The sequence below is a fragment of the Esox lucius genome, chromosome 23 (assembly GCF_011004845.1).
Source record: "Esox lucius isolate fEsoLuc1 chromosome 23, fEsoLuc1.pri, whole genome shotgun sequence".
Taxonomy (NCBI): domain Eukaryota; kingdom Metazoa; phylum Chordata; class Actinopteri; order Esociformes; family Esocidae; genus Esox; species Esox lucius.
The window spans coordinates 19,714,719-19,737,181 of record NC_047591.1 but is presented as its reverse complement, the minus strand read 5'-3'; the positions used below and the strand labels follow the sequence as shown (position 1 = coordinate 19,737,181).

At 47.0% G+C, this 22,463-nt stretch overlaps 1 protein-coding gene across 6 annotated transcripts in view; it reads left to right on the top strand.

Annotated features, from left to right (window-relative positions):
- The first annotated feature begins 1,244 nt into the window (after positions 1–1,244).
- Positions 1,245–22,463, top strand: part of ino80 (INO80 complex ATPase subunit) — a 37,977-nt gene continuing 16,758 nt past the window's right edge. For 2 of the 6 annotated variants that reach the window (XM_029116920.2, XM_029116917.2), the window contains exons 1-26: positions 1,245–1,415; positions 3,155–3,230; positions 3,465–3,646; positions 5,367–5,527; positions 5,825–5,892; positions 6,083–6,229; positions 6,720–6,834; positions 7,910–8,115; positions 8,236–8,289; positions 8,383–8,586; positions 9,860–10,052; positions 10,189–10,256; positions 10,392–10,595; positions 10,799–10,879; positions 11,297–11,392; positions 12,578–12,780; positions 13,143–13,227; positions 13,334–13,451; positions 14,470–14,555; positions 14,707–14,874; positions 15,335–15,474; positions 15,637–15,704; positions 15,861–15,954; positions 16,077–16,272; positions 16,997–17,140; positions 18,271–18,496. In XM_029116920.2, the coding sequence (XP_028972753.2) occupies positions 3,507–3,646; positions 5,367–5,527; positions 5,825–5,892; positions 6,083–6,229; positions 6,720–6,834; positions 7,910–8,115; positions 8,236–8,289; positions 8,383–8,586; positions 9,860–10,052; positions 10,189–10,256; positions 10,392–10,595; positions 10,799–10,879; positions 11,297–11,392; positions 12,578–12,780; positions 13,143–13,227; positions 13,334–13,451; positions 14,470–14,555; positions 14,707–14,874; positions 15,335–15,474; positions 15,637–15,704; positions 15,861–15,954; positions 16,077–16,272; positions 16,997–17,140; positions 18,271–18,496 (3,265 nt within the window). In that variant the 5' untranslated portion in view covers positions 1,245–1,415; positions 3,155–3,230; positions 3,465–3,506. The other 4 variants (XM_034290008.1, XM_029116921.2, XM_029116919.2 and 1 more) reach the window with 4 other exon arrangements.

Genomic DNA, 22,463 nt, shown 5'->3' with positions numbered 1-22,463 from the left:
TTGCAGTGGTCTCTTAATTTTAACCATTCTGTTCCTCACTCAAAACCTTCCTTTTTGAATTTTTTGGAAAGGAAAGAAAAAGGTGCAGTGGTCTCTTAATTTTTTCCTGAGCTGTATTTGTTTTTTTCATAGAGTAATTTTATAATCATTAGAATCCTACTCTAATAAATATGTAAAAAACAAGGACAGAGAAATTGCCTCCAACTTCAGAGCTTGCATTCATGGTAGCACAGGTAGATCAGGATATCTATGAAAAATGGCAACCGATTTTGGGGCACTGGTTGTAGACCAGAAAGGGCCGCAAAACATGGTGTATTATGTCTTGTATGTGTCAATTTGTGCCACATGTCACCAAACCATTGACTTTGAAACTGGTAAATTACATGGATAACTGAGGTATGATAATAATGCTACTTATCGATTATGCAGAAATAACATATTGCACATCTAGACCAAAAAGGGAGTTTAAAATTATTTTGTTAATCAAAAAAGTCACTGCTTGTGAGCTACATTTGGCCACCAGGCCTTAGTTTACCCATTCAAACTTATAAATCTGGCCCGCTATATGTTTAAGTATAAAATAAATATATATATTTTTGTAAATATTTTTTATAGTTATTGAAAACACCCTAAAACTATATCAGAAGTATTTACAAATTATTATGTGTGCAGCCCTCCGTTAAAATTCAAAATCACTATGTGGCCCTTGAAATAAAAAGTTTGCACAACCCTGTCAGATGTGGACTGATATTCTCAGATAACATTCCCACCCTAGCAATTTATCTGTATTGTTACTCTTTGAAAAGTGAATGTAGGTTGTTAGGGATTAAGTAAAATATATTATGCACAATTTTCTTAAGGACCAGGAACACACAGTTGAAAACAATTACTACGCGTATTTTGTGTACGATTTAATGGTCTTATTCAATCAGACCTAAAATCGACATTTATTTCTAGGAAAATATTAACCGACTCGCGATACTTGTAACGAGTTTCCCTTTGAATGACGTAACATGTAGCTCGGCAATGTTCGGAAATAGCAGACTCCACTAGTAGAGTTCGAATCGAAAACTATAATGTCATATAAATCATCTGAAATGTACAATATTTACCACAAGTGGCTTCAAAATAATGTTTACAATGTTTCGATTGATATATTTCCCCAGGGATTCCTTCGACGAGCAGATGCTAAATCGTCACTCTCTCTGCATTTGATTAGTATGCCTGTTCCTTGCTCTATCCTCGCCATGGCGCCGTGTCCCTGCTCCCTCAGTTACAGAAAGTGGCCGCCTCTCTGCTGCTGTCGACCCAAAGCTCACAGACTCGCTCGTTGTCTAGACCCGCCATCTTGGAGTCAGAGAACTGAGAGTCGGCAGCAGCTACGAGAGAGCGCAAAAGGGGGACACGGGGCCAAGGTGAGAAAGTGTTTTGGAGGTAATATGGTGAGGGAGCAATGGGGTAAGATGGCCGGGAGGGAGAAATAATTTAAACGCGGGGATCCGAAAACGGAGGCTTCTGAGACTCCCCTCGTGCCTATTCGAGGAGACGGAGAGGTGCGGGGAAGATTCATAGGCCTCAGTGTAAACGGACAAAATTGCTATCCCCTAAATTAATTTTATTATTAAAATAACTATGCTACTCATGTCCAGGGGAGGTGGTGGCCTTAAAGGGGCAGAACCCATTTGAATAACTCCCAATAGCTTGTAACTGGCAACTTCTAAGCTAGCTGGCTAATTATTTTCAATGACAGAAACGCACCAATAATTGACAGTTAGCGATTCAAATATAAGGCCCTATTTTCAATGTAAAATAACAACGCTAGAGCGGCCTTTGATTATGAATTCGTGCACTTTATCTGCCGGGCCAATACCTAATGTAACCACAACATCATATTATACCTTGCTAGCTGCTTACCTTGAACCTACTAATATAGCTAGCTAGCCACAGTACATTTCTATCGTATGCTGTAGCTAATATGCTAGTTATTACCGCTAGCCAGATAGCGAGCATGCTAGCACGTTATTCAGTTAGCTACAAATGGTTACATAGCTTACACCGTATGCTAGGCGCGAGCTAATGCTAAACAGTGACAGTAAATTGCTGGCTAACAGGCTAAATAACGGTAGCTCGCATTATACTTTCAGATATAAACATTAATTTGGCAGTTAGCTTTGTGTTCTTCACCATTAAGTTCAATAGATAGCTAGTTCGGCTGAATAAGATGACTGTAGAAGCTAACGTTAATAAATTAATGTTTTGTGCTTAACAGTGAGTGGTCACTAAGGCTATATACAGTAGCTAGTAGTAGGTACATTGTAACTACACAATGGCTTGATTCCCACTTTTGCATATCAATTTTCATTAACTCATTCCACTCTGTATGACATACGACATAAAGTATTAGGATTGGACAAGACTGGTTACACAGGCTAATTGTAAAAGTTACCTATTGGATTTACTCACCACACAAGGCAATGGGAATCTAATATTTACATGCAGATGTGATATATGCTGCCTTTTGATTAATAAGGCTTGAAACTTCTGTTTGTGGATTTGTGGACATGATTTTTAACTAGTTATCATTCAATGGGTCCATAGGTTAGGCTAGCTCAGGATTGGGGTCAAAGATCACTTCTATAACTAGTGTCCTCTATTTAGCTTGGTAGAGCAATGTGCATTCAGTACCAGGATAGTTGGTTTGATTCCAAGGACTGCCAATTTGCTAAATGTACATGTCAGCTACATAACAGATGATATGAAGACCCTGCCTAAAACTGATTTTTAAAATGTACCTCTAGGTAATGTAAGAGTCTGATAGAGGATTACAAGATAATATTTACATTGTATTTTATCCTATGGGACTGTTCAAAGTCAAATAATCAAATCGTACAATGTTAAAAATAATTTAAAATAATAATATTTTGATTTGATAAAACTGTGGGAAGAGAGTGTTTAAGAATAGAAGTGTATATGTAACTAGATATATAACCATAGGCCATTAGCCTAAACATCTACAATGACCAAGGCCCCAAAATAACCTGTTTCAATCAGAAAAGTGCTTGATTGTCCGCGGGGAATAAGGTGATTGGTTGGTTTTGACAGCTGTGGTCTTGTGCAGTGTGTTCGTTTTGTGACCTATGGCTGTCCATTTCAGTTTCAGGCCTTTACATCTGCTGTGCTTGGAGTTGAAATTGGCTATGATGATGTCGTCCATAGCCCACATTTCTAAGGTAGCAATGTAGATATCTTCCTCGTACACACACCCGCTCATTTTTTTGTGTGGAAAATAGACTAGCAGGACAGTATGGAGGTTCTCCTGTGTCCTGGCTTGGAAAAAACACACATAACAAACTCAAGCTCAAATGTGAAAAGTTCTGAATGTGTTTTTTTCCCATGTTGTTTTTAATGGGATTGATGTCTCCCTCACTCTTTCTTCCTTTCTCTACCTTGTTGCGTCCATCCAGTGAGTACCCCTGCCCGGTAGGGCCTACTGGTCTCAGTTCTCGATGGAGTCGGTGGATGATGGGGCGGCAGGGTCATCATCTGGCCTGGCCAAGCCTCTTCACCTCCAATACCTGGAGAGATCCCTTCGCCTGGACAGCTTCCTCCGCCAGACTGCCTCCATCTTCAACAGAGACCTATCCAGGTAAAATACTGTTGTTTTACGATGCGACGCAACCAGAAGTGAAGGTAGATCACATTGCGTACCAGTAATGCTGTGCATCCAACAGTGTTAAATTATAGAGTTATTGTCTGTACTTATCTTTATTTTCTTTTTAATCATTGTAACTGAGATTTTTTACTGGTTTAGCACAAGAACACTATTTTGCCAGGACCCTACACTTTACCATTTTCACCCCTGATTTACACAGGTAAGGGGCCTGCTATACTACAGTATAACAGAACAGAGACCAGCTGTATATAGGAACAATGAAATGTCTGAAGCCCTGCACCTTCATGTGTGGTTTTGCTTCAGTGGCCCTTAAATGTTGATTTTCCAACCTTTGCCATTAATAAAGGGGAAACTGACTATTGGTCGGATTCTATTTGTGGTGAGAGGAAGCCAGAAGTCAGTTCTCTTCTAGTGTAGCCAAAATGTAAAAGTAATGCCAGGCACCAACACAACAAATATACACAGATCAGTCATAACATTATGACCCCTGACAGGGGAAGTGAATAACACCGATAATCTCGTTATCATGGCACTTCGTTATCAGTGGGTGGGATATATTAGGCAGCAAGTGAACATTCTGACCTCAAAGTTGATGTGTTAGAAGCAGGAAAAACGGGCAAGTGTAAGGATCTGAGTGACTTTGACAAGGGCCAAATTGTGATGGCTAGACGACTGGGTCAGAGCATCTCCAAAACAGCAGCCCTTGTGGGGTGTTCCCGATCTGCAGTGGTCAGTACCTATCAAAAGTGGTACAAGGCAGGAAAAGCGGTGAACCGGCGACAGTGTCATGGGCGGCCAAGGCTCATTGATGCACGTGGGGATCGAAGGCTGGCCCGTGTGGTCCGATCCAACACACGAGCTACTGTAGCTCAAATTGCTGAAAAAGTTAATGCTGGTACTGATAGAAAGATGTCAGAACACACAGTGCATCGCAGTTTGTTGCGTATGGGGCTGCGTAGCTGCAGACCAGTCAGGGTGCCCATGCTGACCCCTGTACTACTGCCGAAAGCACCTATAATGCGCACGTGAGCATCACAACTGGACCATGGAGCAATGGAATTTTTTTTTTGTGGATGGCTGGATGCATCGCTTACCTGGAGAACACATGGCACCAGGATGCACTATGGGAAGAAGGCAAGCTGGTAGAGGCAGTGTGATGCCATGGGCAATGTTCTGCTGGGAAACCTTGGGTCCTGCCATTCATGTGGATGTTACTTTGACACGTACCACCTACATGAGCATTGTTGCAGACCATGTGAACCCTTTGATGGCAACAGTATTTCCTGTTGGCATTGGCCTCTTTCAGCAGCAAAATCCACCCTGCCACAAAGCTAAAATGGTTCTGGAATGGTTTAAGGAACACAAACTTGGCCCCTAAATTCCTCAGATCTCAATCCAATCGAGCATCTGTGAGATCTGCTAGACAGAAATGTCCGATCCATGGAGGCCACACCTCACAAGAGGGCTTAAAGGAGCTTCTGCTAACATCTTGGTGCCAGATACCACAGCACAGAGGTCTAGTGGTGTCCATGCCTCGATGGGTCAGGGCTGTTCTGGCGGCAAAAGGGGACCTACACAATGTTATGCAGGTGGTCATAATGTTATGGCTGATCCGTGTACTGTATTGACATTACGAGTTGACTGGGACGTCTCCAGAGCCTAGACTTATGTGGACTTGGTTTTCATTTCACAGTGATGACAGTGATGACAGCGACAGTGGTGGATTGGGGGAGGGTCCTTACTTGGGGATGACTAATCAGCACGCGACACTGGCAATAAAGGAGGAGTCATGTGACCCGGAGGAGGAGGGGCTTGTTACAGAAGGCAATACCCTCAATGGAGCCCTGCTGCAAGGTAAAGGTGAACTGGCACAGTTCAACTTAGGTGCACACATGCTTCTTGTAGAAAAAGTCAGCGTGGAGCCCTACATTTTCCATATTGTGTGTCATGTGTCGTGATCCTGCATTTGCATCCTTTAGGATTTTGCTTTACACTTTAAGCGGTGTTATCTCCACTGGCTGGCCATATTCCTCGTATATTCCAGAGTCAAATTCCTTGTATGTGTACACATACCTGGCCAATAAAGCTGATTCTGATATAGAAAGGCAATGTTCTGTCTCCGTGCAATATCCCTCTATGTTCTCGCCACAGAATACAAGACAGACAAGGCCAGGCTGTACAACTTCTCCAAGTTGAAAAAGAGCAGGAAGTGGCTAAAGGTATTTGCATGACTTCCAGATTGATATTCTAATATTTAAGGAGTTTCCCCGGACAAAGATCCGTCATTGACAAAAACATTACACATGAGTACGCTTTTATTCAGGAACTGGTCGTGCGTGTCCAGGAAAGCAAACGCTAATTGTGTGATGAGATGTGCGTGTATTGTTCTCCTTGTCCCCTCCCCCACAGAGTATCCTGTTGAGTGGGGACACCAGTGAGTCAGACACAGACTCTGAGGACTCTGACATCAGTCTGTCCAGAGAGGAGCTACATGACATGCTTAGACTGCACCAGTTCACCAGGCAGCACCAGAACAAGTTTCACAAAGACCGAGAGGTACATACAGGTTGAGAGAGAGACACACACACACACACACACATCCAAAGCCAAACGTCTTGACTCACTGTTATGAAACCTACAGACATAAACCACAGTATCGGTGCTCCATGGACTTAAAGGGGCTCTGTGTAGAATCCTGCCTTTAACGTTCACAATACTGAATTTAAACAATGTTTGTCTCCTCTTCCCTTACCAAACAGAACTGGAATAGTACTAGCTAGTCCAGGGTGGTGTAGGCTGGGGGGATAGTATTGCGAGTGTCTAGAGTGGGTATGAGGTGACAAGAAGTCAATGCAAACTGATGGAAAGACCAGCAAGAAAGTTTAATTTGATAATATCTCAGGCGATATTAACTTTTTTGTAGAAACATGGTTTTGAAACACAAAATGTAAACATTGACTGCAGATGTCTTCTGGTCATTTCTGCTTGCATTTTATTAGTACAGTAAAACATATGGCCCATTTAACAGTGTATTTCCCCTGTGCAGCAGTACCAGTATTACAGCACGGGGCTGCTGTCCTCTCATGACCCCTTTTATGAACAACAGCGCCACCTGCTGGGTCCCAAGAAGAAGAAGATTAAGGAGGAGAAGAAATTCAAAGGTAATAAATGAAGTTCATTAATGCTTTTTTGTGTCTTTGCGTGTCTTGCTTTGTTGAGAGAATAGAGTCGTGTTCCAGCATGGTCCGGAGTGTTGGACAACGTCTGCTGCTGGCCCCATTCTCTAAATCCCAAACACAATCGATAATGAAGTTAACCAATTTAACAAATAACACTACATTTAAAATCATTTATGCAGATAAAATAAACAGAAGTGCAATTTCCTAATGCAGAAAAAGTTACTTCACCCCCACCTTTACAATCACATAAAATGGCAAAACATTTGAATCAGGTTCAGCAAAACACACAAGCAAAATACAAATGCAGGGTAATGGAGTCAATGCCCAGATCTCAATCTTTAAAAAACTATTCTGTGGGGACATGAAGTGGGCCATGCATGCAAGAAGGCCCTCAAACTTGGCACAATTGAAGCAGTACTGTAAATAGGAGTGGGCAAAAATTCCTCCCATGGATGTTACTGACAGACAGTTACAGGGAAGGGCTACAATAATTAATTTCAGCATTAAGAGGCAACAGCAGCTATTAAAGCTATATTGTTTTCCACACTATGAAATTGTATTTGTGTTGATTTTTAATGAATAAATGATCGGCAAGTATTATCTTAAAGTTTCATTGGATATCAGAACGGTTGAAGTGAAGAGTACATGTATGAAAAAAGGCAACGTTTCAGGGGGTGTACTTTTTTACAAAAATGTGCACGTGTTTTTCCTTTTCAATGAATTGGTGAAAATGTCTAAATGTGTTTTCACTTTGTCATCATGGGGTATTTTTTGTATATTGATTGCGAAATGGAAAATGTAATCAATTATACATTAAGTCTGCAACCCAGCAGAATGTGGAGAAGGTGAAGGGGTCTTTATACGAAGGCACTATATATAGAACATTACTTCACTTTTTTGTGACCACAAAATCATAAAAAACCTGGCACTCAACTCTGGCTAGTGCCGGTTACTCCTTTACTTGAGACAATGTACTACAATGTAATTACTTCCCAGTTTTCCTTTTTACATTATGGACAATATTAAGAGTGTCATTGAACCCTCCACATTCCCTCAGGCAAATTGAAGAAGGTGAAGAGGAAAAAGAAGCGAGGAGAGGGGGAGTTTTCCGGAGAGGGACGACCGTATGTCAACAAGGTCTTCGCCAAGTTCTCCCATGATGCACCACTGCCCATGCTTAAAAAGAAGCACCTGACTGTAGAGCAACTGAATGCACGGCGACGCAAAGTCTGGCTCACCATCGCTAAGAAGGAGTGCCCCAAGGTATGTTGGGTAATGGCTACAGTAGTCCTAAAAGGGCCTAGTATGAGAGTTAAGTACAGTTAAGTGCTGGGATTAGATGTTAACATCAGTTGTAAATGACTGTACTGTCATTTCTTCCAGGCATTCAAACAAAAAGCCTCTGCCAAGAACTTTGTCCTAACCAACGCCAGAAAGGTAAGAGGAACTGTCTAGGTCAAGGATGTTTTGATGTGTGTTTTCTGAGACTCAACGGCGTGGGCTTTCTGGGCTTCTTGTCCCTGTCTCCAGCTGGCCCACCAGTGTATGCGTGAGGTGCGCCGGGCAGCCATCCAAGCCCAGAAGAACTGCAAGGAGACTCTGCCCAGGGCCAGGCGGCTTACCAAGGAGATGATGCTCTACTGGAAGAAATACGAGAAGGTGGAGAAGGAACATCGGAAGAGGGCAGAGAAAGAAGCTCTTGAGCAACGCAAGCTAGACGAGGAGATGAAAGAGGTAGCACATACCGCTAAACGAGGAGATGAAAGAGGTAGCACACATCGCTAGATGAGGAGTTGAAAGGGGTAGCAAATGCTGCTAGACGAAGAGTTGAAAGAGGTAGTACACGCCGCTAGACGAGGAGATGAATGAGGTAGTACACACCGCTAGACGAGGTGATGAATGAGGTAGTACACGCCGCTAGACGAGGTGGTGAATGAGGTAGTACACACGGCTAGACGAGGTGGTGAATGAGGTAGTACACACCGCTAGACGAGGTGGTGAATGAGGTAGTACACACCGCTAGACAAGGTGGTGAATGAGGTAGTACACACCGCTAGACAAGGTGATGAATGAGGTAGTACACACCGCTAGACGAGGTGATGAATGAGGTAGTGCACACCGCTAGACGAGGTGGTGAATGATGTAGTACACACCGCTAGACGAGGTGGTGAATGATGTAGTACACACCGCTAGACGAGGAGATGAATGAGGTAGTACACACCGCTAGACGAGGTGGTGAATGAGGTAGTACACACCGCTAGACGAGGTGGTGAATGAGGTAGTACACACCGCTAGACGAGGTGGTGAATGATGTAGTACACACCGCTAGACGAGGTGGTGAATGATGTAGTACACACCGCTAGACGAGGAGATGAATGAGGTAGTACACACCGCTAGACGAGGAGATGAATGAGGTAGTACACACCGCTAGACGAGGAGATGAATGAGGTAGTACACACCGCTAGACGAGGTGGTGAATGAGGTAGTACACACAGCTAGACGAGGTGGTGAATGAGGTAGTACACACCGCTAGACGAGGTGATGAATGAGGTAGTACACACCGCTAGACGAAGTGATGAATGAGGTAGTACACACCGCTAGACGAAGTGATGAATGAGGTAGTACACGCCGCTAGACGAGGTGATGAATGAGGTAGTACACGCCGCTAGACGAGGTGATGAATGAGGTAGTACACGCCGCTAGACGAGGTGATGAATGAGGTAGTACACGCCGCTAGACGAGGTGATGATTGAGGTAGTACACGCCGCTAGACGAGGTGATGAATGAGGTAGTACACACCGCTAGACGAGGTGATCAGAGGTAGCACACGCCCTTGCCTGTTTTATTTTGGAGTCCCATTACTGCTCTTTCCCCCCCCAAGTATTTACATTGAAACAACAGAGAATAAAATAAAAAAAACATATTAGTTTGATAATTATTCTGCTAATAAAAAAAAAATAGGTGTGTTTTCACTGTTGGTTAATTGAAACATGCCGAACCTCCCCAGGCCAAGCGTCAGCAGCGTAAACTGAACTTCCTGATCACCCAGACAGAGCTGTACGCTCACTTCATGGGGGGGAAAGGCCCCGGGGAGGGTGGGGGACAGGAGGACATCCTCAGCAAGCTGGACGACAACACCTCTCAGAAACAGATTGACATCGGAGGAGGGGTGATGGTCAACGTTGGACCGGAGGATTACGGTAATGCTCTGTGACTTCATGCTTCTGAGCAGACGCGTTCTCCCTGGGCCGTTCACATGACTACTTCGCTGGTTGTGTAGAGGTTCCTGATGGTTTAGGTTTATCTGTAACTTTGGTGAGTTCTTCTCTGTCACAGATAGTGAATACTACAAGTCCCAGGCTCTGAGGAATGCCAAGGAGGCTTATGAAATCCACCAGGCTACAGTAAGTGGACACACACACACCCCAGACTTGTACTGATATGCTAAATGCCCCACTTAAAGTGTAGACCACTCAAAATGGCCTGCTCTCCGCTTGATTCTTGTGACTGGACGTCTCATACACACGGTCTCCCGTCAGACGCGGCTCTTCGACGAGGAGGCCAAGGACAGTCGCTGCGCCTCCCTGCACCAGGCCAGCGGGTCAGGGTTTGGGGAGAGCTATAGCCTGGCCAACCCCTCCATCCAAGCCGGAGAGGACATCCCCCAGCCCACCATATTCAACGGGAAGCTGAAGGGCTACCAGCTCAAAGGCATGAACTGGCTGGCCAACCTTTATGAACAGGTAAAAAAAAAAAAAAACGAAAGCAAGAGGCATCCACAAGCGAAACAGACCGGGTAGTCTACACAAACTGTTTCTAGATGCAAACCGCTCCTTTTCTTTCTTGCGTCGCCTGGTTCCCAGGCTGGCTTTTTCCTCTTGATGGTCTTTTGCAGTTTCTAAAGCACTCTGGTCCTGCTTTGACGTGACCTCTTCTCCCCCCGTAGGGAATCAATGGTATCCTGGCGGACGAGATGGGTCTGGGCAAGACCGTACAGAGCATCGCCCTGCTGGGTCACCTGGCTGAGGTAATCATTAGCCCCGGGTCCGGACTCACACTGCCCGGGGCACGGCCAAACGCTCTCGCACCACCGAAATTCCTGCCGCAGGTCACAGGGGTGACGTGCTGGTTTCCCATGCAGTAGCAGCGCCCGTGTTTCATTGTTACATAGAATGACTCGGGTGTTTTTTCTAGCGTTTTACGGGCTGATTGTTGATGAGTCATGTGAGACGGAGCAGTCCAGCTGCATCCATGAGCCGTGAGGTGTTTCGAAACCAGACGGGAAGTCCAGTTACGTTTTGGGAATTTGAGCTCGCGTCCCATAGGAAGACATTCTCCACAGCTTTACGACTCAGTGTTTCCTGTTTAACTTTTTACACACACACAAACACACACACCTGCCGCGGTGTGTGCCTTAGCGTCTACACGTATTTTTCCTCTACAGCGGGACAATATCTGGGGGCCGTTCCTCATCATCTCCCCCGCCTCCACGCTGAACAACTGGCACCAGGAGTTCACCCGCTTCGTCCCCAAATTCAAGGTAAGACCTCCTTGACCCACTTGTGCTCTGACACCACCAGAGCCATAGGAAACCCCCGCAATAAATGGTCTCCTCTCAGTCTGGTCTCTCTCTTTCTCTCCTCTCCTGGACACACACACACACACTCTCTCACCCCCCCACTCCACGGGTTGAGCAACAGTGTCTATTGTCTGTGAGGGGGAAATGGGAGAAGTCTGCCTGTATGGGTGGAGTCAGGTTGTCAAGATGTAGGATCTGATTTGGCCTGTAGGTGGCAGCGTCGGATTATGAGATTTATAGGTTTGTGTGAATATGTTGGGTGTCTTCTGACGCGCCCACACACAAACTCCTTCAGCCGCGTTCTGCTCACTGCAAAGCCATTGTGGTAGGCGGCTCCATTGGCTGGTGTTCAGATTATAGTAAATCATGCGTTTGACGGCGGTAACGAGGTGTCGAGAAACGTCCGATACATATCAGTCGGTTCCTCGGAACGAGGCGTCGGAGAAACGGACTCGACAACAATGGACACACACAAACACACAATGTAGCGTCTGGGAAGTGTTTCTGTTTGGTGATTTATTACGCTCACATTTTTTATATTGCGTCTCACGTCATTAATCCCCAGTCAATGGTCCGATGTTTTCTTAAAAATGTCTGTTGTCACCCTGCTGAGGAGTTTTTTGTTATTTTTTACTCTAATCATAAACTACCAGCTGCCCCACAAACAGCATGGTGGAAATATTATTTTAAAACGTTGGAGTTGTCTGTATGTCAAGCTCGTCAGCCTGGCCACTTGTTTGATTTTAGTGACCGTTGCTTGGCTGACAGTCTCTTAAAACCTGAGCACATTTTGAGACATTATTACAGGAAGGTAAATCTAAAGTGGTTCATTAGTTGCTAGGTAAACTGCCAACATCACATTATGATGTCTCTTTCCCTCTGCCCCCCCCCCCCCCCCCCCCCCAACAGCAACACTGGTCTTACAAACATGTTGTTAGACCATATGTAAACCAGTCTTAAATGAGGGGGTATGTGTGTGTACAATTTGAACGTTCCCGCTTTGATCTACAGTACCATTAGAAATGCCACCTTCACAGTCTTTGTATGACAGCTAATTAAGATCTGCCTTAATGATCACTTGAGATGGAGGATGGGACAGATTCTCGTAGTGTTTGATCCCACCCCCGGGCACTGTTTGTCCCTCAGGTGTTGCCATACTGGGGGAATCCACACGACCGCAAGGTGATCAGGAAGTTCTGGAGCCAGAAGACCCTGTACACCCAGAACGCCCCATTCCATGTTGTGATCACCAGCTACCAGCTGGTGGTTCAGGATGTCAAGTACTTCCAGAGGGTCAAGTGGCAGTACATGGTCTTGGACGAGGCCCAGGCCCTGAAGAGCAGCACCAGGTATTCCATCTGCCGCGCTGTACTCCTGGTCTCCTGGACACTGGGCCCTACACACATCAGAGTAATCAAGTGGCAGTACATGGTTCTGAATATAGCCCAGACCTAATTCTTAGGTTCTGAATGGCACTGAATGGAAGCACTGCTTAAGGATGAGTCCACCTGGAGCGCTTTGTTCCAGCTCCACAACGCTGCAGTGTGTTGCTTTTGGTCTGCTGTCGTAACCTGTCTGCTGTCGTAACCTGTCTGCTGTCGTAACCTGTCTGCTGTCGTAACCTGTCTGCTGTCGTAACCTGTCTGCTGTCGTAACCTGTCTGCTGTCGTAACCTGTCTGCTGTCGTAACCTGTCTGCTGTGGTTTTTTAGTGTTCGGTGGAAGATTCTGCTCCAGTTCCAGTGTAGGAACCGACTGCTGCTCACCGGGACGCCCATACAGAACACCATGGCAGAGGTGAGGCTACAAAGTTCCCCTCCTGGGCATCCTGATAGCACCGTGTGCGTACGTGTGTGCATGTGTACTGATTTACGTTTTGTGTTGTTATTCTTTCTCTCCTTAGCTGTGGGCCCTGCTCCATTTCATCATGCCTACGCTGTTCGACTCTCATGAAGAGTTCAACGAGTGGTTCTCCAAAGACATTGAGAGCCATGCCGAGAACAAGTCCGCCATCGATGAGAGTGAGTACACGTGAGGCTTGTTTAATCAACCGGCGTCAGCCGTGCTCAGACTGCTGTTTTCAAAGGAATTGAAAGTGACTCAGACCTGCTGTAGGACTTATTTTGTCAATGTGTTCATAACATTTGTTGTTTTGACCAGCTGAATGTTTACATGTCATCTGTCTTTAGACCAGCTGTATGTTTACATGTCATCTGTCTTTAGACCAGCTGTATGTTTACATGTCATCTGTCTTTTGACCAGCTGAATGTTTACATGTCATCTGTCTTTTGACCAGCTGAATGTTTACATGTCATCTGTCTTTAGACCAGCTGAATGTTTACATGTCATCTGTCTTTTGACCAGCTGAATGTTTACATGTCATCTGTCTTTAGACCAGCTGTATGTTTACATGTCATCTGTCTTTAGACCAGCTGAATGTTTACATGTCATCTGTCTTTTGACCAGCTGAATGTTTACATGTCATCTGTCTTTAGACCAGCTGTATGTTTACATGTCATCTGTCTTTTGACCAGCTGTATGTTTACATGTCATCTGTCTTTTGACCAGCTGTATGTTTACATGTCATCTGTCTTTAGACCAGCTGTATGTTTACATGTCATCTGTCTTTAGACCAGCTGTATGTTTACATGTCATCTGTCTTTAGACCAGCTGTATGTTTACATGTCATCTGTCTTTTGACCAGCTGAATGTTTACATGTCATCTGTCTTTTGACCAGCTGTATGTTTACATGTCATCTGTCTTTTGACCAGCTGTATGTTTACATGTCATCTGTCTTTAGACCAGCTGTATGTTTACATGTCATCTGTCTTTAGACCAGCTGTATGTTTACATGTCATCTGTCTTTTGACCAGCTGTATGTTTACATGTCATCTGTCTTTTGACCAGCTGAATGTTTACATGTCATCTGTCTTTAGACCAGCTGTATGTTTACATGTCATCTGTCTTTTGACCAGCTGTATGTTTACATGTCATCTGTCTTTTGACCAGCTGAATGTTTACATGTCATCTTTGTTTAGACCAACTGTCCAGGCTGCATATGATTCTGAAACCCTTCATGTTGAGGAGGATCAAAAAGGATGTGGAAAATGAGCTCTCTGACAAGGTAATGTGAATGGACAGACTGTACATATCATGAGTAATACTCCATCACATCTCTTCTCATCTTGTCCATGAGATCATCTAACAAATGAACAGATGTTGCCGTATGTATTTGTTCCCCTTTACAATCTGACCTAAGTCTCGCTGTCCTCCAGATTGAAATCCTGACGTACTGCCAGTTAACGGGCAGACAGAGGCTGCTCTATAGAGCTCTGAGGAACAAGATCTCCATTGAGGACCTTCTCCAGTCTTCTATGGGATCTGCACAGCAGGCCCATACCACTACCTCATCCCTGATGAACCTGGTCATGCAGTTCAGAAAGGTAGTGGAAGCCCCAGTCATGCTGTCTCAGTCCCTCCTCTGGCTCACATTGTGTCTCTGTGTCGTTAAGGGTTATCTGGGCGTGTCTCCATGTCGTTAAGGGTTATCTGGGCGTGTCTCCATGTCGTTAAGGGTTATCTGGGCGTGTCTCCATGTCGTTAAGGGTTATCTGGGCGTGTCTCCATGTCGTTAAAGGTTATCTGGGCGTGTCTCCATGTCGTTAAGGGTTATCTGGGCGTGTCTCCATGTCGTTAAGGGTTATCTGGGCGTGTCTCCATGTCGTTAAGGGTTATCTGGGCGTGTCTCCATGTCGTTAAAGGTTATCTGGGCGTGTCTCCATGTCGTTAAGGGTTATCTGGGCGTGTCTCCATGTCGTTAAGGGTTATCTGGGCGTGTCTCCATGTCGTTAAGGGTTATATGGGGCGTTGTGTCATTAACGCGGCTGTTTCATGTCCCCGTAGGTTTGTAACCATCCAGATCTGTTTGAGCGCCAGGAAACCCGCTCTCCATTCCACATGTCCCTGAGACCCTACATCTTGTCCAAGTTCCTCTACCGACATGGACTCACACACACCTCCACCCACACACACAGCAGAAACAAGTGAGTAACACACACATGATTCACTTTACATGTTTTACTGTATGTCATAAACTGAAGACATTCCATATTCACTTGGTCGGCTGAATGAGCTTGATATCTGAACCCTTTCCCTGTCTCGTTCTCCCGGTCTCTCTCCCTCTGTCCCTCCCTATCTGTCTCCAGGCTTCTTCAGGTGCTTCTGTCACCCTTTTCGCCTGATCACATCCAGCAGTCCCTCTTCCACAGAAAAAGTGAGTGTCCCTTTACCATTCAAGCGTCTGTGTCCCGTGGCCTGACAGTGACTGGGCCTTACTGTGTCCTTCACATGGGTCTGGAACCATCCTGCTCTTACAGGCCGTGACCCAGTTGTCTCCCCCGTCATCTTCCATTCTCTCCCTCCTCTCCAGGCGATCACGAAGGAAGCTGCTTCTCCTTCCTGCGTTTCATCGACGTGTCGCCGGCCGAGATGTCCAATGTCATGCTGCAGGGGACTGTGGTCCGGTGGGTCTGAGTTGGACTCTACAGAACACACACTTTGGCTGTTTGTTGGGGATGTTATCATTCATGTCATTTGTATTCTCCTTCCTGCTCCTTGTCCTCTGCCTCCCTCATTCCTCTTCCAGGTGGTTAGCTCTGTTTCTGTCCCTGAAGGCGGCGTATCGGCTCCACCACGAGCGCCTCTGGGGTGTTGAGGAGGAGGATGGTGTGAGGATGGGAGGAGGGAGGCCCGGGGGTCAGTGTCTGTCCAGGACAGGTCTGATTCTCTGGCTGGACAGGCCAACTGCCTACCCCAACACGCGCACTAGCACGGTGCTACGGGTGAGTGGGAAGGTCAAATGAAGTCTGGCAATATTGTTAAGGGTTTTATATAATAGTACGTGTTTCTTTAAATGTACACACACAGTGTTCAGATTAATTTATTATAAATATTTCATTTCAATTTATTGTCCATTTCGGCCAGCTGAGTCTGAGTCTGGACAATAACTTCACCCAGGAAGCCCGATTCTGATCCCGTTCTTCACGAATTGGTCTTTCGACCAGTCGGATAAACGCTGATGTCAGAAGTTCTTACAGAATTGCTCAAAGGGCCAATTAAAGCGGCCTGCTAACGGTGTTGCGATGTCACGGAGTCTGTCCCAGACAGCCAGTCTCCCTTGGGATCACCTCTGCGTCTCCTTGGTGGTCTCTGGTTCTCCGTTCATTCCCATTTGATGCGGATCTGTTACGTGTCCAGCCTCCGACCACCTCACATGTAACCACACCTCAGCACCTCGTTTTCAGCCTCTTTTCCCCACAACAACACCCCAGCTGCCACCGGCACTCCACCCGCCTCCATCAGTCTGCTCCCTGCTGTTCACAGCCCTGCCACAAGAGGGCAGTCTGTCCATGTTGGGACTAGACCAGTGAAAGGTCTCTCATGTATCAGGGACTTTGTTGGGTCCGTTGTTTCAGGTACTTTGAATGAACTTACAAAGACTCTTTATGTCTCCCCTTCTGTCTCCCTCTCTCTGTCTCCCTTTCCCTTTATTTCTGTCTGCCTCAGGATCTGGTGTTCAGCCACTACAGTCCAGGTGTGATGGGCCACAATGATGTTCTGGTCCACAGTCGGCGCCCCACCACCTCCACCACCCTACGACCTTGCCAACCCACAACGCCACCCAAGTTCCTGCTGGCTGCTGTACCACGGGTGAGGCCTGTGTTACTGCTGCCCGTGTGTGTGGGTAACAGAGAGAGAGAGAGATAGAGAGATATCTAAAGGGATGGTCAATAAATACATGTTATGACAGAACATTTTTGTTACATTTTCAGAAGTCGCTTTGTTTAGAGGGCTGCTGGAAACCACTGCAGGGCTCTCTACGCATAGACAGATGTATATACACACACACACGCACGCACGCACGCACGCACGCGCACGCGCGCAAATTCAGTCAACACACAAACACCAACACACACACCGATTGAATGTTTGGCTGCTCATTGTTGTACGTTTTCAAAGACAACAACACATCCTCTGGCTTCCATCGCTTGACCACACACACACACACACACACACACACACACACACACACATCCTGCTGATCCCGCTCTCTCTCCCTCCCTCTCCATCTGTTCTCCTCTTCCTCCATCCTCCTCCTCCTCCTGACCAGTGTGATCACACCAACATCAAAGAACCCCCTAGCTGTCATTATTTGTTTTCAGCGTACATTTGTGCTCCCAGTTTTCAAAGCGTTTTTCTTTGAGCTATTGCCCGCTGCCTCTGCCCCGGGGGGAGTTGGCAGCGCCGGGGCCAAAATCCCTGGCAGGCGCCGAAGGGGCAGCACGTCCATGGGAACGTGACGCAACCCTCTATTTATTATGGCAGAGTGACCCACGGGTTCACATGGCCGCCATTGTGTTGGAATTTTACCTTGGGTCCTCGTTTGGCACCAAACACGGGCGTACTTCACCTGAGATAAGAGACAGCCGAGGCCTGCCATCCTCCCTCCAAGCTACCTGACCACTGACAGAGAGGGGATGGACGGGAGCCTCAGGTTGGATGGATGGCTGGGGAACTATAGGTCACTAACGCCTGGGAGTCCTGGGAGGAAACGCTGCCGGCCCTCTGATGGCCCGTCACGGTTTCCCTGGGTGAGAGGTGACCGGGTCACCGTGCAGAACCGTGGACTGTGTCTGACGAGACCTTGTTCAGCTGGCGGGCCGGCGGGAAATGAGGAGGGATCTCTGACAGTTGGCGTGACGCCGCGCCCGCAGCTGGAGCTGAGGCAGGATTGCTTTAGGAGTGGAGCAGTCAAACCGATTAATGTCCGCGTTCCCTAGGTAACGGCGATGCCCATGGAGAGGTACTGTGACGACCGCAGCGCCGAGTACGAATGGCGTGTGATGCGGGCCGGAGGGGGCGTGACCGCCAAGCAGTGCTTCCTGTACGGCTCTCCGGATCTGGCCTCTGATTGGCTGTCCCGAGCCAACGCCTTTTACCCGCGCTTCCCTGGGGGTGTGATGGCCCTCTACCCCCGCCATGGGTGGTCCTATGTCAGAATACCAGGTACGGAGACTGGCTGAGTGTGTAAGAGTGGGTGTGTGGCTGAGTGTGTAAGAGTGGGTGTGTGGCTGAGTGTGTAAGAGTGGCCGTGCGCCTGAGTGTGTAAGAGTGGCCGTGCGCCTGAGTGTGTAAGAGTGGCCGTGCGCCTGAGTGTGTAAGAGTGGGCGTGTGCCTGAGTGTGTAAGAGTGGGCGTGCGCCTGAGTGTGTAAGAGTGGGCGTGCGCCTGAGTGTGTAAGAGTGGGCGTGCGCCTGAGTGTGTAAGAGTGGGCGTGTGCCTGAGTGTGTAAGAGTGGGCGTGTGCCTGAGTGTGTAAGAGTGGGCGTGTGCCTGAGTGTGTAAGAGTGGGTGTGTGCCTGAGTGTGTAAGAGTGGGTGTGTGCCTGAGTGTGTAAGAGTGGGTGTGTGGCTGTGTCTGTCTATGTGTGTGGCTGTGTCTGTCTATGTGTGTGTGTGTGTGTCTGTGTGTGTGTGTGTAAGAGTGTGTGTGTGTGTGGCTGTGTTGGTCGTGTGTTCCTGGGTCTGTACAGGGCTGTCTCCTCAGATCCGTCAGGTCACCCTGTTATTAGGGTTGATGTAATATAACATTTTGAAGCAGAAGCCCTGCAATCTCCGAGTTTTGTTTGAAAGGGAAGCCCCTCCTGGAGTGTGTGTATGTGTCTGTGTGTGTCCAGCGCTACAGCAGGCAGTTTTGCGTGTGAACCGGAGGAAGCTGGCTGCAGTGGTTGGTTCTCCTCCTAGCCAGGTCCTCCTACCACTGGGGTCAGCAAGGAGGGTAAAGTCCATGGGAGAACCACCCCTGGTCACAGAACAGCTTATACAGGGTTATCTCTTAAGAACGCCATTGAGCCCCTCTCTGCCTGTGTGTGTCCGTCCTGTTGCCATTTTCATCATGTGTGTGTTTATCTTAGGGCGGCTGTTGTAGGTCAAATGGCCCAGTGTTTCTGTCAGACAAGCTGACCTCTGTGTAGTGGATGTTAGACGTGTAGAAGGACAGCACTTCCCCTCTCACAGACCTCTCAACCCTCCGCTGAAATACCTGGCCTCACAATACGATGACATCTCACTTTTTATTTGTCGTTTCACTTTTTAGCAGACCACGGTTTGACCGTGTGTGTGTGTGTGTGTGTGTGTGTGTGTGTGTGTGTGTGTGTGTGTGTGTGTGTGTGAGAAAGGGAGAAACCAGATGTGTGAGAACAGTCTTAAGAGCTTGTGAAGTTTTCAGGGGAAGGACAAAGCGAGGAAGTTTAACTATTGATCATTGTTTCAGGGCCTGTGTGAGGCTAATAGTGTGTGTGTTTTAGGTCTAACTATGTCCCAATGAGTGTAGAAAAACCAGAAAGAATTGGACTCATGGGGACCTTTTGCCGGTCCCCATGAGGCAAAAGTCAATTTCCGGTTTAGGGTCAAACTTACAATTCATTTTAGAGTTAGAATTGGGGTTTCTTTAAGGTCCAGGCGTTGTTGGTTAAGTTTAGGGTTAATGTCAGGCATTACATCTAGGTAAAGTTTAGGCATAAATATTACTTTATTGAGTTTAGGGTTAGATTAGAGTTAGGTTAAGGTTAGGGTAAGGGTTATGGTTAGGTTTAGGGTTAAGATTAGGGCAAGGGAACATGCAATTTCTATTTTCTGGTCCCCATGAGGATAGCCATACAAACTTGTGTGTCTGAGGGTGTGTGTGTGTGTCTGAGGGTGTGTGTGTGTGTCTGAGGGTGTGTGTGTGTGTCTGAGGGTGTGTGTGTGTGTCTGAGGGTGTGTGTGTGTGAGGGTGTGTGTGTGTGTCTGAGGGTGTGTGTGTGTCTGAGGGTGTGTGTGTGTCTGAGGGTGTGTGTGTGTCTGAGGGTGTGTGTGTGTGTCTGAGGGTGTGTGTGTGTGTCTGAGGGTGTGTGACTAATATTCAGGCTGGTTGAAGTCTGACTTCTTCCTCCCAGACACTTTCTCAGGGCATTGTGAAGGAAATGGTTGACGCTTCCTTCATCCCCATCTACTTCTTTTACCATATCAGGGCTCAAATAGTTGACCAATGAACACATTCTTTCCTCCCCCCCTCAGTCTCTCTCTCTCCTCCTTTCCCTCCCTCCATCCCTCCCTCCCTCCCTCCCTCCACACCTGTGGAAAAAGTGTGCCGCTACAGAGAATGAGTCACTCACCATAACCGTCATGAGAACGTTAAAAGGAGTAGAGCTCTGGAGGGAGAATACAAGGGCGTTAATGGGCTTGATCAAAGTTGATGAGGTTGGCAGTGGTTCGAAGGGTGTTGACCAAAAATAGAAAGACAGCGTTGTTTGTTTGGAAAAACAGGTGGGTGACATCATGTTTTCTCTCAGCTGTTCACGGTCGCTTGGTCCCACTTTGTAAAGTTTGTGTCCGTTGACACACTCAAGGCCCCTGGTTTTTAATGTTTTACACTAATTCTTTAGTTTTTCTTTTTGGAAACGACTGTAGGTTGCGTAGGTCGGTCAGAATGGCGTTCAGTTTATTTCCCTTCAATGCTGAGTTGTACTATAACTCTCTCAGGGTTGTGTCGTCTGTCACAGGTCACTGCCTAATTCTTCTAGAACATTTCCCCACAGCTGACGCAGACAAGCACCCGAGGAAAAGGGCTGTGGGAAATGTGAAGCAGGGACTAGGCTGAATACCCTGTTCCTGTGGGGTCTGTCTGTCATAGTAAATTAACAGGCCTAAATGAATAGCGTCTCACCACAGCATCTCCTCTGTTTATTGTTTGCTTTGGGAGTCGTGGCTACGAGGTGTGTGTTTGTGTGTGTGTGAAGAGCTCTCAAGCTGTGGGAAACAGTGATTTGCCTTCCTGTCCCTTCAAAGAATTTCAGCTCTCAAGTAAAAAGACAGGAAACGTCCCTTTACTTTCTGATAGCGACACACACACACAGCTAGCGGAGCTACTTGATGTCTACTGTACAGTACGCGTAGTTGCCCTTACTCATGGTCACAAAGCTCAACTGGATGCAGGCTTTTCCCGTTAGAGAAGGAACCCGGCCGACTTGGCTGTCCGATCCGTCCAGCACCAGGCGTCACCTGTGGTCTTGTCAGACGTTAATTCATCTGAGGTCTACAGGGGGCGACATTACCCACATCATGATGGACTCGCCGTCTCAGTGGGTCTGGCTGAGGTTGGGGACCTGGAAGGAGAACTGGGTCTCCTCTCTCCAGCCTCCTGGAGGATGGAAAAACGTATAGGATTCTTTCCCCCAGTCTCTGAGCCTGCCAGCATTTGGTCCTGGTGTGTGAGCGGAGGTGGGCGTGTGGACCAAGGCCTCCCTCTGTGACCCAGTGTGATGGAGCTTCAGGACAGTGTTCACATGTGCTTCTGCCCTGTTCTGCTGCTCTGCAGTGGTCCAAGTATCCCACTAACACGCTGCAACACACAACCCCCTTTCACAGAGAAATACACCCCGTCTCACTGCCCCCCCCCGTCTCACTGTCCCCCCCGTCTCACTGTCCCCCTTGTCTCACTGCCGTCCCCCCTGTCTCACTGCCCCCCCCCCCGTCTCACTGCCCCCCCCCTGTCTCACTGCCCCCCCCCCCCCCCCCCCCCCCCCCCCGTCTCACTGTCTCCCTCAGTGCCTTTAACTACTAACATCTCTCCACAGAGGCTTGGATTTTCTTGAGGGGAAAAAGTGTTGTCCTGACACCATCTGTTCACCTGTCATTATGAACTTCCAAACTCCCAGTCATTCTTTTTCTATCCTGTCTTCCCTCTTTGTTTCATGCCGCCATGGATGGTGATGGTGTGGTATTAATGAAATGATGGTGTTGGAATTAGTCTTCAGGTCTAAGCTAATAGGCTAATTGTCTGCCCTTGGCTGGGTAGCAACAGCGTTTTAATTGGAGGGAATGTTCATGTCAGTTGGCTTTTCAAACACTTAAGTGTTAAGATTTTGTTGACAAAAATAGAAACACGTCCAGGGGAGACAGACATTGCTGTTTTGGGTGGAGCACCTTGTCTGTG